This window comes from Eptesicus fuscus, chromosome 9 (assembly GCF_027574615.1).
Source record: "Eptesicus fuscus isolate TK198812 chromosome 9, DD_ASM_mEF_20220401, whole genome shotgun sequence".
In the NCBI taxonomy this organism is placed as follows: Eukaryota; Metazoa; Chordata; class Mammalia; order Chiroptera; family Vespertilionidae; genus Eptesicus; species Eptesicus fuscus.
In genome coordinates this window covers 27,147,812-27,160,562 of record NC_072481.1, presented here as the reverse complement: position 1 = coordinate 27,160,562, position 12,751 = coordinate 27,147,812, and the positions used below count along the sequence as shown (strand labels likewise).

The window sequence follows — 12,751 nt, the reverse complement described above, 5'->3', positions numbered from 1 at the left end:
ATAGAAAAGGACAAGATAATGTTCTCAATTCAATTCCACAAAGATCTCTTAAAAGTCCAATATGAAATCTACTAGATATTATGCTGGATACTAAATATATTTATGATATACTCCTTGCCCTAGAAGCATTTGCAGACTAGAAGAAAAGGTCATAGCTATAACAAAAAATTATAACACAAGTTGAAAGTAGAAAGTGCTGTCTGTTCCCCTTACTAAAATGTATGCTCCATGAAAGCAGGAACTTTGCTTTATTCACTGGCACATCTCCAGTGGCTATACCAGAGCCTAGCACATAATAGGTATTCAATAAACAATTGTGAAATAATCTATAGGACTAAAGTAGAAAGTTTTTAATTTCAACTAAACAGGTAAGGAAATGGCACTTTTAACAATAGATGTATGGTATTGTGTCTCCATTTTACAGTTGAAGAAACTGAGGAACAGAGAGGTTAAGTAATTTTGTCATTCCAGGTTACACAGCTAGAAAGTGACAGAACTGGAATTTAAACCTAGGTCTCCAAAAATAAGGCTTAGGAATTTAGACCTCATTCCCTAAGAAACAGAATATCTTTGAAGATTTTCTTTTTTTCTATTTGAAATATATGCTTTTTTAATACCAGTTTTATTGTGATATAATTAATATCTCATAAAAGTCACCCTTTTAGAATGTACAATTTAGTAGTATTTAGTACATGTATCAATATACTATCCATTTGCTTATCTTCTTTGTAGAAGTATTTATTTAAATCCTTTGCCCATTTTGGGGGGACCATTTTAATCACATAGGTTTTTGTTGTTGAGTTGTAAGAATTCTTTATATATTCTGGACATCAATCCCTTATCAGACATTTCGTTTTGAGTGGCTAATAAGATATTCATTTAGAAATATCTAGCAGGGCCCTAACTGGTTTGGCTCAGTGGATAGAGCGTCGGCCTGAGGACTCAAGGGTCCCAGGTTCAATTCCGGTCAAGGGCATGTACCTTGGTTGCGGGCACACCCCAGTAGAGGGTGTGCAGGAGGCAGCTGATCAATGTTTCTCTCTCATCGATGTTTCTAACTCTCTATTCCCTCTCCCCTCCTCTCTGTAAAAAATCAATAAAATATATTTTTTTTAAAAAAAGAAATATCTAGCAGGCAAATATACATGCTGATCTTGAATTCCAGAGGGAGAAACAATGATGCAGACTTAACAGTCATATTATTTGCACAGTAACATTTATAAGTATTTTCACATGTATTAGTTTATCTAGAATCTCACAAAAATCCTGACACTTTTATAGATGAGAAATTAAAGCAGATCTCCTGACTCCAAATTATAAAATAAGGTTATTTGGAAGTGTATCAGGGACTCAAAGGGAAAATTATGGCAAAGCTGATAGGAGTCCTAAACCCCACTCCAAGTCCCAAAACAGCTCAAATTTTTCTGCTGAAAAACTGGAATATCATTTAGGATTTCATTTGAAAATGAATAGAGTTGCTTTAAACAAGATTTAAACCACTACATTATATGATGCTACTTTATGTTCATAAAACAGTAATTGAAGCTATAGAAATAAATGAGGTTGCTAACTTAGAAAGCTGGGGCAAGAAGGTACATCTTACTTTTGTGGGTAAGAGAAAATAAAAGAAAGGGAGAAAGAAAACCAAAATTGTGAAGTAAATCAAATATCTAGGAAGTATTTCAAGAGGAAAGTGCAGTAGACTACAGAAAATTCTATACAGAGGTTATGAAGGATGAGGACTAGAAAAAGGATACTGTGTTTGGCAATTATTAGGTCACTGGTAACCTTTACAAGATCAATTTTAACATAGCCAATGAGAATACAAGTCAGATTGAAACTCTAATACCTTCATGATACAGAGGTGGGGAGAAGGTTGAAGAAGGTAACAAATACATAATACTCTCAACAACTTTGGTATAATAATAGAAAGTATTTACATAGTACCTAATAAGTGCTAAGCACTGTCCTAAATACATTACACTTATCCTCAAAACTACCGTTGGAATCATCATTCTGTCCATTTACAGTTGAGGAAACTGAGACATAATGAGGATCTAAGACTACCTGCTGCACAGTCCCTGCATGTATGTGATCCTACCTAATAATAGAGTAATACACAAATTGACCGTACCTTCGCTATGCCCACGATTGGCTAGGAGGCATGGGGGGGCGGGACTCAGGGTGGCCGGGGTGGCTGATTCAGCCGGCCGGACGCTGAGCTCGTGTCGCCAGCAGCGGCGCGAGCTCAGTGTCTGTGCCATGGCTGTGATGCGGCACAGAAGGGGCCTCTGGGGCAGCGAGCCCACATCCCGCCGCCGACCATCAAAAGCGGGGAGCTGGGTGTTCACTCCGGCACCAGCGTGGACAGACACCCAGCTCCCCCGCGATCGAAAGTGAAAGCGGGGGAGCTGGGTGTCTGTCCCCTCCGGCACCAGGCCAAAAGCCTCCGTTGGAGGCTTTTGAAAGGCCTGGTGCACCAGCGGACACCCAGCTCCCCCACGATCGAAAGCGGGGAGCTGTGTGTCCACTCCGGCACCAGCGGACCCCCTGCCATCAAAAGCGGGGAGCAGGCTGCCAGCAGTGTCCGCAGAGTGTGCTAGGCTTTGCGGGGCAGTGGATATGGCCTGGATGGCAGGTTAGGCCTAGGGGACTCTACACGTGCATGATTTAATCATGGACTGGGCCTCTAGTTGATTATATTATACTACTAGAGGGCCAGTGCATGAAATTCATGCACTGGGGGCGAGGGCGGGGGGATCCTTCAGCCCAGCCTGCACCCTCTCGCAGTCCAGGACCACTCAGGGGATGTCTGATTGCCGGCTTAGGCCCGATCCCCGGCAGTCAGACATCCCTCTCGCAGTCCAGGGCTCTTGCAGTCCGGTGGGCGTCTGTGCCATGGCTGTGCTGCGGCCATGGCACACCTGCAGCGGAGGCGGGAGAGGCTCCTGCCACTGCCGCTGTGCTTGCCAGCCATGAGCCCGGCTTCTGGATAAGCGGCACTCCCCCTGTGGGAGTGCACTGACCACCAGGGGGCAGCTCCTGCATTGAGCGTCTGCCCCTGGTGGTCAGTGCGCATCATAGCGACTGGTTGTTCTGCCGTTGGGTTAATTTGCATATTAAGGTTTTATTATATAGGATATTATATTTGTGATAATATACTAGGTGTACTGGTTAATAATGTGGATTTTGTAATCAAAAGAAAACATAATTTCAAGAAAAACATCAAAAGTGCTTTATTCAAAGTAATGTCCATCGCGAGCTACACATTTCCCCATCTTTTAGGTAATTTGTGGATACCGTCCCAATAGAACTTTTCTTGTTTTGAGACAAACCATTCAGAGACCCAATTTTCCACTTCTTCGTATGTTTTGAAGTGCTGCTGCTCAGAAAGTACTTGTGCCATCGATAAGAACAAGTAGTAATCTGAAGGAGCAAGGTCTGGTGAATACAGCGGGTGGGTTAATACTTCCCAGGCAAGATCTTTTAACATGTCTTTAACTGGTTTTGAAGTGTGTGATGGTGCGTCATCATGAAGCAAAATTACTTTACTGTGTCTTCTGGCACATTCTGGTCGTTTCATGATCAAAGCTTGGTTCAAAGTGGTTATTTGTTGTTGGTAGCGATCAGTATTAATAGTTTCACCTGGTTTTAGGAACTCATAATACACCACACCTTCCTGATCCCACCAAACGTAGAGCATTGTCTTCTTTCTGAATTGATTTGGACTTGCAGTCGATGTTGATGGTTGACCTGGATCAACCCATGATTTTGTGCATTTGGGATTCTCAAAATAAATCCACTTTTCATCGCCAGTCACAATTCGATGCAAAAAAGACTTTCTTTCATGCCGTTGAAGCAACATTTTACTGATGACTTTTCGGTTTCCCATTTGTCTTTCGTTCAGTTGATGTGGCACCCATTTTCCTTCCTTTAAAATCTTTTCCATTGTTTGTAAACGATTGGAAATTGTTTGCTGAGCAATGTTTAATCTTTCTGCAAGTTGTTTTTGAATTTGACATGCATCTTCATCCAATAATGCTTGTAATTGTTGGTCTTCAAACTTTTTCGGTTGACCTAGACGTGCTTTGTCTTTCATATCGAAATCATCACTTTTAAAGCATTTAAACCAGCGTTCACAAGTATCTTGAGATGGAGCAGGTTCACCATAAGCTTCCCAAAGTATTCAGCAGCACTTTTCTTCAAAATAAAGTAATGAATTATAACTTCCCACAAGTGCTCTTTTTTTGGCACAAAATTAGACATTTTTAAGTGTAAAAATATCTATGTTAACACCTTCAGCAATTTTGACATATGAAGTTTTGAAGCTTGTTGTCAATACAACAAAATAGCATATATATCAACATATGTGTAACTCCATCTATTGAAAAAAATCTGCATTATCAACCAGTACACCTAGTTTATGGTAGATATGTGAAAATATATATGATAATACAGATTACAATCTATCCTATATAATAAAAGCCTAATATGCAAATTGTTCGACCGGGAGTTCAACCACTCGCTATGATGTGCGCTGACCACCAGGCAGTGGTGTAAAACATGGCGGGCATTGGCGACATGGCACTGGCAGCGGGCGGCAGTGGAGGCACTGCTGGCCCCGATGGGCCCCAACGAGAGCGGGACCACGGCAAGATGGTGGAGCAGGTGAGTGGGTGGCACCAGGCCAAGGTGGGTGTGAGCAGGGGCCTGATTGCCCCACCAATCACTCCGCAGATGGCTACCAGTGGCAGCAGCGAAGGGTTGGGCCACTGCCCAGCTCCGAGGCGCTGAGGTAGCCGGATGGGGGGCCCGGCCCCAACCAATCACCCCAAAGACAGCAACCAGTGGTGGCGGTAGGGGCCCAGCCCTGATCAATTGCCCCACAGGCGGGATGGTGGAGCAGGTGAGGGGGCGGTGCCAGGCCACGGCTGGGTGCCAGGTGGGACTGCAGGGCTGTGAGGCTGGGGACGCAAGCTGGGGCCTGATTCCCACATGCCACCCCGAGGGACCCCACCCATGCACGAATTCATGCACCGGGCCTCTAGTGTGTGTGTGTGTGTGTGTGTGTGTGTGTGTGTGTGTGTGTGTGTGTGTGTATAAAAGACTAAGCAACCATTCGACTATTCAACTGGTAGCTATGATGCACACTGACCACCAGGGGGCAGACGCTCAACACACACAGGCATGGAAACGTGGAACAGACTGATGAATCTCAGAGGGAAAGGAGGAGCGGGGAAGGCAGGAAGAGATTAACCAAAGATCTTATATGCATACTAAAGGCCTAGTGCATGGATTCGTGCATCGGTGGGGTCCCTCGGCCTGGCCTGCAGGGATCAGGCTGAAACTGGCAGTACAACATCCCCAGAGGGATCCCAATTGCAAGAGGGCACAGGCCAGGCCAAGGGACCCCACCAGTGCACGAATCTGTGCACTGGGCCTCTAGTAATATAATATTGAGTGAAAGTAAAGATTAACAACATTACTTTTTCACCATAGGGAACCATAACATGGAGAAGGATTTTATATTGCTACATCAATGTATGTTGATGAAGCTTGCCAGTCATGTCAGTTTGTCAGGTGTTGATAGATCTAAGCAAAATAAAAACAGGCTGGCTTTTCCTGAATGTATTTTCTTCTGGCTTCCCAATAAAATCATGAATGAATAGGAAAAATGTATATATTTCTTTGAAAAGATACAAACCTCCTTTAAGTTTAGCAAACAAAGGGAAATTAATTTAAAAATATGACAGGAAGAAAAGGGTCCACATTTAAAATTATTAGTAAATTATAGTTGTCCCATCTTATGCCATCTTCAGACTTCTGAATTAATATTTTCCCAAATATTATACTATTGCTATTTCCATGGACTTCTTAAACAGGTTAAAAATGCAGATGCCTAGAGCATCTGAACTTTATTACCTTCATAATACTGAGAGATCATCAGACTCTAAGACTATTCACATGGCTTCAAAATTACAGATGTCCATGAAAAGACTAATTTACAATTGTCCCCTTTTAAAAGGAACAATAAAAACAAAAGGAACAATACCTCTGATTCAACACTGTTATGTAAAAGAAATGTATCCTTTGAGCTTAACAACCTATAGTTCTCTCATTTGTTTACATCAAGCTGTGAAAGTTTTCATTCTGATTCAAAAATCTGATATTTTCTACAGAGTACTTGCTTTTCAGCCAGTCCATGATTCCCATTACCACATTCCATGTGAAAAGTAATCACAAGTGCCTTAGCCAGTTTGGCTCAGTTGATACAGCATGGCCTGCTGGCTGAAGGGTCCTGGGTTCATTTCCGGTCAAGGGAACATGCCTGGGTTGCGGGCTCAATCCCCAGCAGGAGGCGTGCAGGAGGCAGTGGATCAATGATTCTCTCTCATCATTAATGTTTCAATCGCTCTCCCTCTCCCTTCCTCTCTGAAATCAATAAAATAAAAAAAAACTTAAAGTAATCACAAGTTGCTGAGTTTAATATACCTCCTTTTTGAAAAAGTTTTTATTGTCTAACTCGTTTTCCTTCAAAATTTGTTTTGTATTTGCCATTTTCTTTATTTTTAAGATTTACTTGTTTTTATTGTAAAGTTTTTCTGTTTTCTTCATTTAAATCCCTTTAGGAATCTTTTCTTTTAAAAAATGTTGTGCTCTAACCGGTTTGGCTCAGTGGATGGAGCATCAGCTGAGGACTGAAGGGTCCCTCGTTCAATTCTGGTCAAGGGCATGTACCGTGGTTGCGGACACATCCCCAGTGGGGGTGTGCAGGAGGCAGCTGATTGATGTTTCTCTCTCATCGATGTTTCTAACTCTCTATCCCTCTCCCTTCCTCTCTGTAAAAAAATAAAATATATTAAAAAATAATAAAATAAAAAATGTTGTTATAAAAATACCCTTTCTTCCCTTCCTTCTTAAAGCATCAGTCTTCACTAACTTCCCAATTCTGAGGTTATAACTATGGCTTGGAAACAGTAAGGAAATATGTAGAATTTTTAATTAGCACCACTCATTAGTAATTGAGTCTGAAGTGAAATTATAAACTGATAACTATCCTGCTTTCTAAATTACTTTCTCATGCATCTTTGGGCAATCCTATCCTATATAGTAAAAGCCTAGTATGCAAATTGTCCCCTATACCGGGAGTTCAATCACTCGCTATGACATGCACTGACCACCAGGAGGTGGCGCGGAACATGGCAGGCGTCGGTGACGCGGTGCTGGCAGTGGGTGGCAGTGGAGGCACTGCTGGCCCAGATGAGCCCCGACCAGAGCAGGACTGCGTCAGAAAGGTGGAGCAGGTGAGTGGGCGGCACCAGGCCAAGGCAGGTGCGAGCAGGGCCCGATCACCCCACAGGCAGTGACCAGCAGTAGCAGCGGTGGGGTGGGGCCACCACCTGGCTCCCAGGTGCTAAGGGAGCCAGATGGGGGGGCCAGCCCCCACCAATCGCCCCACAGACAGCAACCAGCGGCCGACAGGCCCTGATCGCCCAATTGGGGCTGGGCCCCAGGCTGGGACGGGGAACTGGGGGTGGGTAGTGGCGACCAACCTCCCGCAGTGCTAGGCAGGGGGCTGCGACCTCTCACTGGCTACCTGTGGGCGGGGGTGATGGGGACGGAGGTGCGGTGAGAATGTGGGGTATCTGCCAAGCTTGCTCTCACTCCCCCTGCTACCCTCCCCCGGGACACCAGGGCTCGTGTGCCAGGGAAGCCCCTGCTCTCAGGTGCTGGGCATCCATGAGGAGCCCACCTCGCACCTGCATGGCCTCTTCCAGGTGAGCCGGACCGCAGCCGCTGGGACCGCAGGGGCCAGTCGGGCTCCCCATGGGTTTGCGCAGGAGCCAGTCTGCGAGGCCGGCTGGGAGAGAGCGCGCTGCCTGCTGGCTTCCATGTAGCACCACTGGGCGGCCCAGAGGCCCACGCTACGTCCCGGCCCACGGCGTCCGGCTGCGCTCACCGCATCTCCACGTGGGGACTCGGGTGCCGTGACTCAGGCAGAGGGAGCATGCAGGGGCTTGGGGGCCCAGGTGCTGCCCAGGGTCAAGGTACTGCCCAGGGTCCAGAGGTCAGCTGGGACCTGCTTTTCCACACTAGATGCTTGCGCTTCGATCACCAGCCAGGCCTAGGGACTGAACCCATGCACGAATTTTGTGCACCGGGCCTCTAGTACTTTTATAAAATCTATCTTCTAGATTAAGTTACATACATTTTAAATTTAAAAGATGAGGGATGAATCCCTAATTTTACATATTAAAAGATGTTTCATGCCTGATACAGAACTCATAAGGATACAGAATGGCATATCCTTTTCTTCCACATTCATTAGCATAAATTAAGGTCAGAAGAATAAAGATTACATAGCTCAGGGTTCTCAAATAGCATTACATACCTAAAAGTGATTAATTCATTCTCCTACCTGCCTTCATCTATGAAATCCAGAATCTTATGTGTATTTTCTCTGGTCCCAAAACTCTTATACAAAACCTCATCACCCCTAATAAGCATGCTATCATATTATAAAAGAAAAATATCTGATTTAAACATGACCTGGATTACCCACAAAATCTGATTTTTTTGGGAACTTAACATTATAGTCACTTTCAGAATATACCTCTTTAGAACTTTTCCTCTACTTCATTTGTCCCCTCAATTTTGAAAATTCTTTCGAATCCATCTCTTACTATAAAATGACCACTTAAATTTACACATTTCAATTTAAAATATTGTAACCAAGAATCTTAAGTTAACTGATCTAAGCTTATACAAAGAAAAAAGTTTACAGACTAATAGAGACATGCCTATATTCATTTTCATGTTTTCAGTATTTCAGTTAAAGCTATACATCTTAATTATCTGATTATTCAATTCATTCTTTCAAAAATATACACAAAATAAAAAAGAAAGAAAAAAAGAATAAAAAAATACACACAAATATACAAAGGACTAGTCTTTTTCAAATAAAACTTCCTCAATCCACTGTCACTGTATTCAGACACAGGATAAATTTAGATAAATTTACATTTCACATTTGCAAAACAAATTGTGGAATACTGTTGTTTTAAAAAGAAACACAGGATTCAGTGATTCTCAATAACCAGAAATAGATTACTTTATATGAAACACCACAAGGTACTACTCTTCAAAAAAAAAGAAAAATCAAATATGTTAGTTTTACTTGTGCAGAAGAGAGCTAGATGTTTGGAGTTTGTGTGTGTTCCTGTGCTTAATTCTAAAAACAACCTCTCTCCAACTGCTTTCAAAAAATCAATATTTTTTCAATAAATATGAGCATATATTGTACAATAAAATGCATTAAGATAATGCGCATTTCCAGAATGCTATAATAATCCAAATAGAAAAAAAAATCAGTGCTTTAATTTTTCTCATTGCAAGTCAATGTTAAACAATGTCATTTCCCCCTTTTCTTCCTAACCATTCCAGAAATCAGAACTACTGTATTTGTATATTTAATAAGATTAACAAACTGACTAGAAGCTCCGTCGGAGAAAAAAAAAAAAAAAGACAACAACAAAAAAAAGAAATCATTTTTCATTTTCCTACAAACAAAAAGCAAATAGGAAGACTTGCTAAATGAGAAGCATCTGAAAAACCCAACGTGACCAGCTTTGATTTACCCCAATGTGACAAGGAAGGCAGACCCCACCCCCACTCCAGATTGTGTGGCTTTTTTTTCCTTGGGTGGGGGTGCAGGGAAGCGAAGCTGTCACATTTCCATCTTCGGTTATTGTTAAGTCCGCAGCCTCGATTCCCAAGTATCACTGGTCCAGGAGAAAAAAATATTAAAGCAAGAACATTTAAATTGCCTGAAATGCGCTGTATTTCGTTGATTTTTCTCCCCCCAATTTTAAAGTTAATTATACCCAGCTTCAATCTGCTAAGACTATACACTGCCTTTGACAGCTTGTCCCTCAAACATTCCCTATTAAGATCACTTGCCACAGATTCACTAACAATTCCCTCCTCTCTAAACTTAAATTAGAAAAAAAAAAAACCCATTCCAGAAATTATTACATCCAAAAAGGCATTCCTCCCCATCCTTTTTGCCTTTGGTATGGGTGTAGAATGAAGAGTAAAAGAGACCTATTCGCTCTTCAAAGAAAAGGAAACAGGGATGGAGGGCCAGCGCGGGGAAAGAGCAGCGGGGGACCTGAATGAAAAGTTTTGATGTGGGTAGTTGGTTCCAGGGCAGGGAGCAGAAGTTGGGCAGGAAGCGGGGTCTCGGGCCAGGGCTCGGGCGAAGAGAAGGCACCTGCGGAGGAAGAGGCCGGGGCCAGAGACCATCCCGGCGAGCACCTACCGACTTGCAGCACGTTCTCCACGGAGCCGCTGTCCAGCAGACGGATGCCCCGGCGGAACGGCAGCCCCTCGCCGGCCGCTCCGGCCCCAGCGCCCAGTCCGGGGGACGTTCCGGCCGCGGCAGCCCCGGGGGCGGAGCCGGCCGGAGCGGCGGCCCCGGGGGGTGGCGGCGGCCCCTCCTCAGCCGGCGAAGCCCCCGCGGCGCAGCCAGCCGCGCCGGCGCCGGGGCCGCCGCGGTACTGGAAGCTGGAGTACATGCAGATCTCCCGCTCATTCCGCGGGAAGGACCAGTAGACGATGCGGCGCTGCACGGGCTCCGGGATCCGCTCGAAGCGCTCCTCCACCCGCTCGTACGCCCACTTTTCCGCCACCGTCTTGGCGGCGCAGTCCAGCAAGGACTCGGGCTGCAGGTGGGGGCGGGCCCCGGGGGGCAGGCAGCCGCCGCCGCCGCCCCCCGCCCCGCCACCGGCCGCCCCGGGCGAACCGCGAGGGTGGTGAGCCCGCGGGCTGGGCCAGGAGCACAGGCGCTTGGCCGGAGAGACTGGCGGCGGCGAGAGCAGCTCCTCTCGCTCCCCTCCTTCCGCCATTGCTGGGGACTGACTGACTGACTGAGGCGGCCGCGGCGGCACCGACTGCGGCGGAGACCCCGGCCACGGCCACGCGCCCCGCGCAAGCGCCCAGCTGCGACGCCGGGCCGCGGGGGGGGAGGCGGGGCGAGCGAACCCGCGGGCCGGCCGGCCCGAGTGGGCTGCCGGGGCCGGGGCCGGGCCGGGCCGGGGCGCGCCGCCGCGAGGGCCGACGGGGGCGGCCTGAAGGCTAGAGCAGCGGCGCGCGCTGTCCGGCCGCCGCGAGCGCGAGGAGGGGCGGGAGCGAGCGCGGGCGACGGCGCGCGCCAGGCGCAGACGACCCGGAACGCGCGCCGAGCGCTCGCGTGGGGCCGACGGCCACCTAGGGGCGAGGAGCGCCGGGCACCCTCGCCGGTTCGCACCCCACCCCACCCCACCCGCCGCCCGGCCAGGGAGGGGTGCGCCGTGTGGCCAAGGCCAATGGTCGGGCCGCGAGGCGTCCGAGGAGCCGCCTCCGTGAAGTTCAAGGCTTGCGGGCGCGGGAAGAAAGAAAACTCTTCTGTGGTGGAGACAGGAGCCGGTCACAGCCGAGCGGAGGACCTGGCAGAAAGATGCCAGGAACATACTAGGAAAAAACCGTAAAGTTCAAACGATGAAATCTCTCCTCACCCACTGGGATGGAGAACACAGTCGGCGGTCCCTCCAGCGCCGGGCCAAGCCGCCCCAGCCCCTGACCGGACAGCGGGGCGCCCGGAGCTCACCGCCACAGCGCTGCACCCTCCCCGGTTCCGGGGGGTTTAGCAGCTTCATCCTAGGAAACAAAAACACCTTGTGTGGCTTTAGGTAGAATCCTCAGACTCCCTGTCCCTAATCTAAATTAGGTCTCGTTTTTTTCTTACTTGGCCCAGTCTTCTGCACCTTCATATTATTTATAACAAGTTGTACACACATTTTTACATATTTGTATAATGTCAGACTGCCCAGCTGACTATCAAGTCCATCGGAGCGAGGACCTCTTTTTCTATTTTAGTCTATTCCTTCACTATAATTTATCTTCTGTCCTGCAGGGATTTTTTTTTTTTTTTGGAATTACATTAAATTTATAGATTAATTTGGGGGCAACTAAGATCTTGATAGCCCTAAGCTGGTTTGGCTCAGTGGATGGAGCGTTGGCCTGCCAACTGAAGGGTCCCGGGTTTGATTCCGGTCAAGGGCACATGGCTGGGTTACAGGCTTGGTCCCTAGTGTGGGGCGTGCAGGAGGCAGCCGATCAATGATTCTCTCTCATCATTGATGTTTCTATCTCTCTCTACCTCTCTCTTCCTCTCTGAAATCAATAAAAATATATATTTAAAAAAAGATATTTATAAATGAGTCTTCATAAATACAGTATATCTCTTCATTTATATGGGTCTTATTGATCAATCTTTTTAGATATAAATATTTTGTTAACATTTATTTTGTGATCCTAGTGATTGCTAGATTGTTTCCAAAATACCATTAAACAAGAAACAATCTGGCCCTGGCCGGATGGTTCAGTTGGTTGGACCATCATCCACGTTCCATCCCCAGTCAGGGCACAAGTTGGGGTCAACCAATAAATGCATGAGTGGGTGGATCAGCCAATCAATGTTTTTCTCTCTCCCTCTCTCTCTCTCTAAAATAAAAAATAAAAGAACAAACAAGAAACAATCTCACCTCTGATAGTTTAACATCTAGTTAGCAAGATAAGATGAAACATGAAAAATTAAATAACAGTAAAAGACTAGAATAATACCAAAAAGCAACAGCTTCAGAGATTGTCAAGTGACTTGAAAAAGCAGTAATTATTTGGGGAATTAGAAGAAAGATCCCTTTTAGACGAA

At 46.1% G+C, this 12,751-nt stretch overlaps 1 protein-coding gene across 1 annotated transcript in view; it reads right to left on the bottom strand.

The window, feature by feature from the left end:
• Positions 1-10,962, bottom strand: part of ZSWIM5 (zinc finger SWIM-type containing 5) — an 85,708-nt gene extending 74,746 nt beyond the window's left edge. The window contains exon 1 of the mRNA XM_008151327.3: positions 10,322-10,962. Coding sequence (XP_008149549.3) covers positions 10,322-10,907 — 586 coding nt within the window. The 5' untranslated portion in view covers positions 10,908-10,962. The remainder of the gene's footprint in view (positions 1-10,321) is intronic.
• Positions 10,963-12,751: the final 1,789 nt, after the last annotated feature.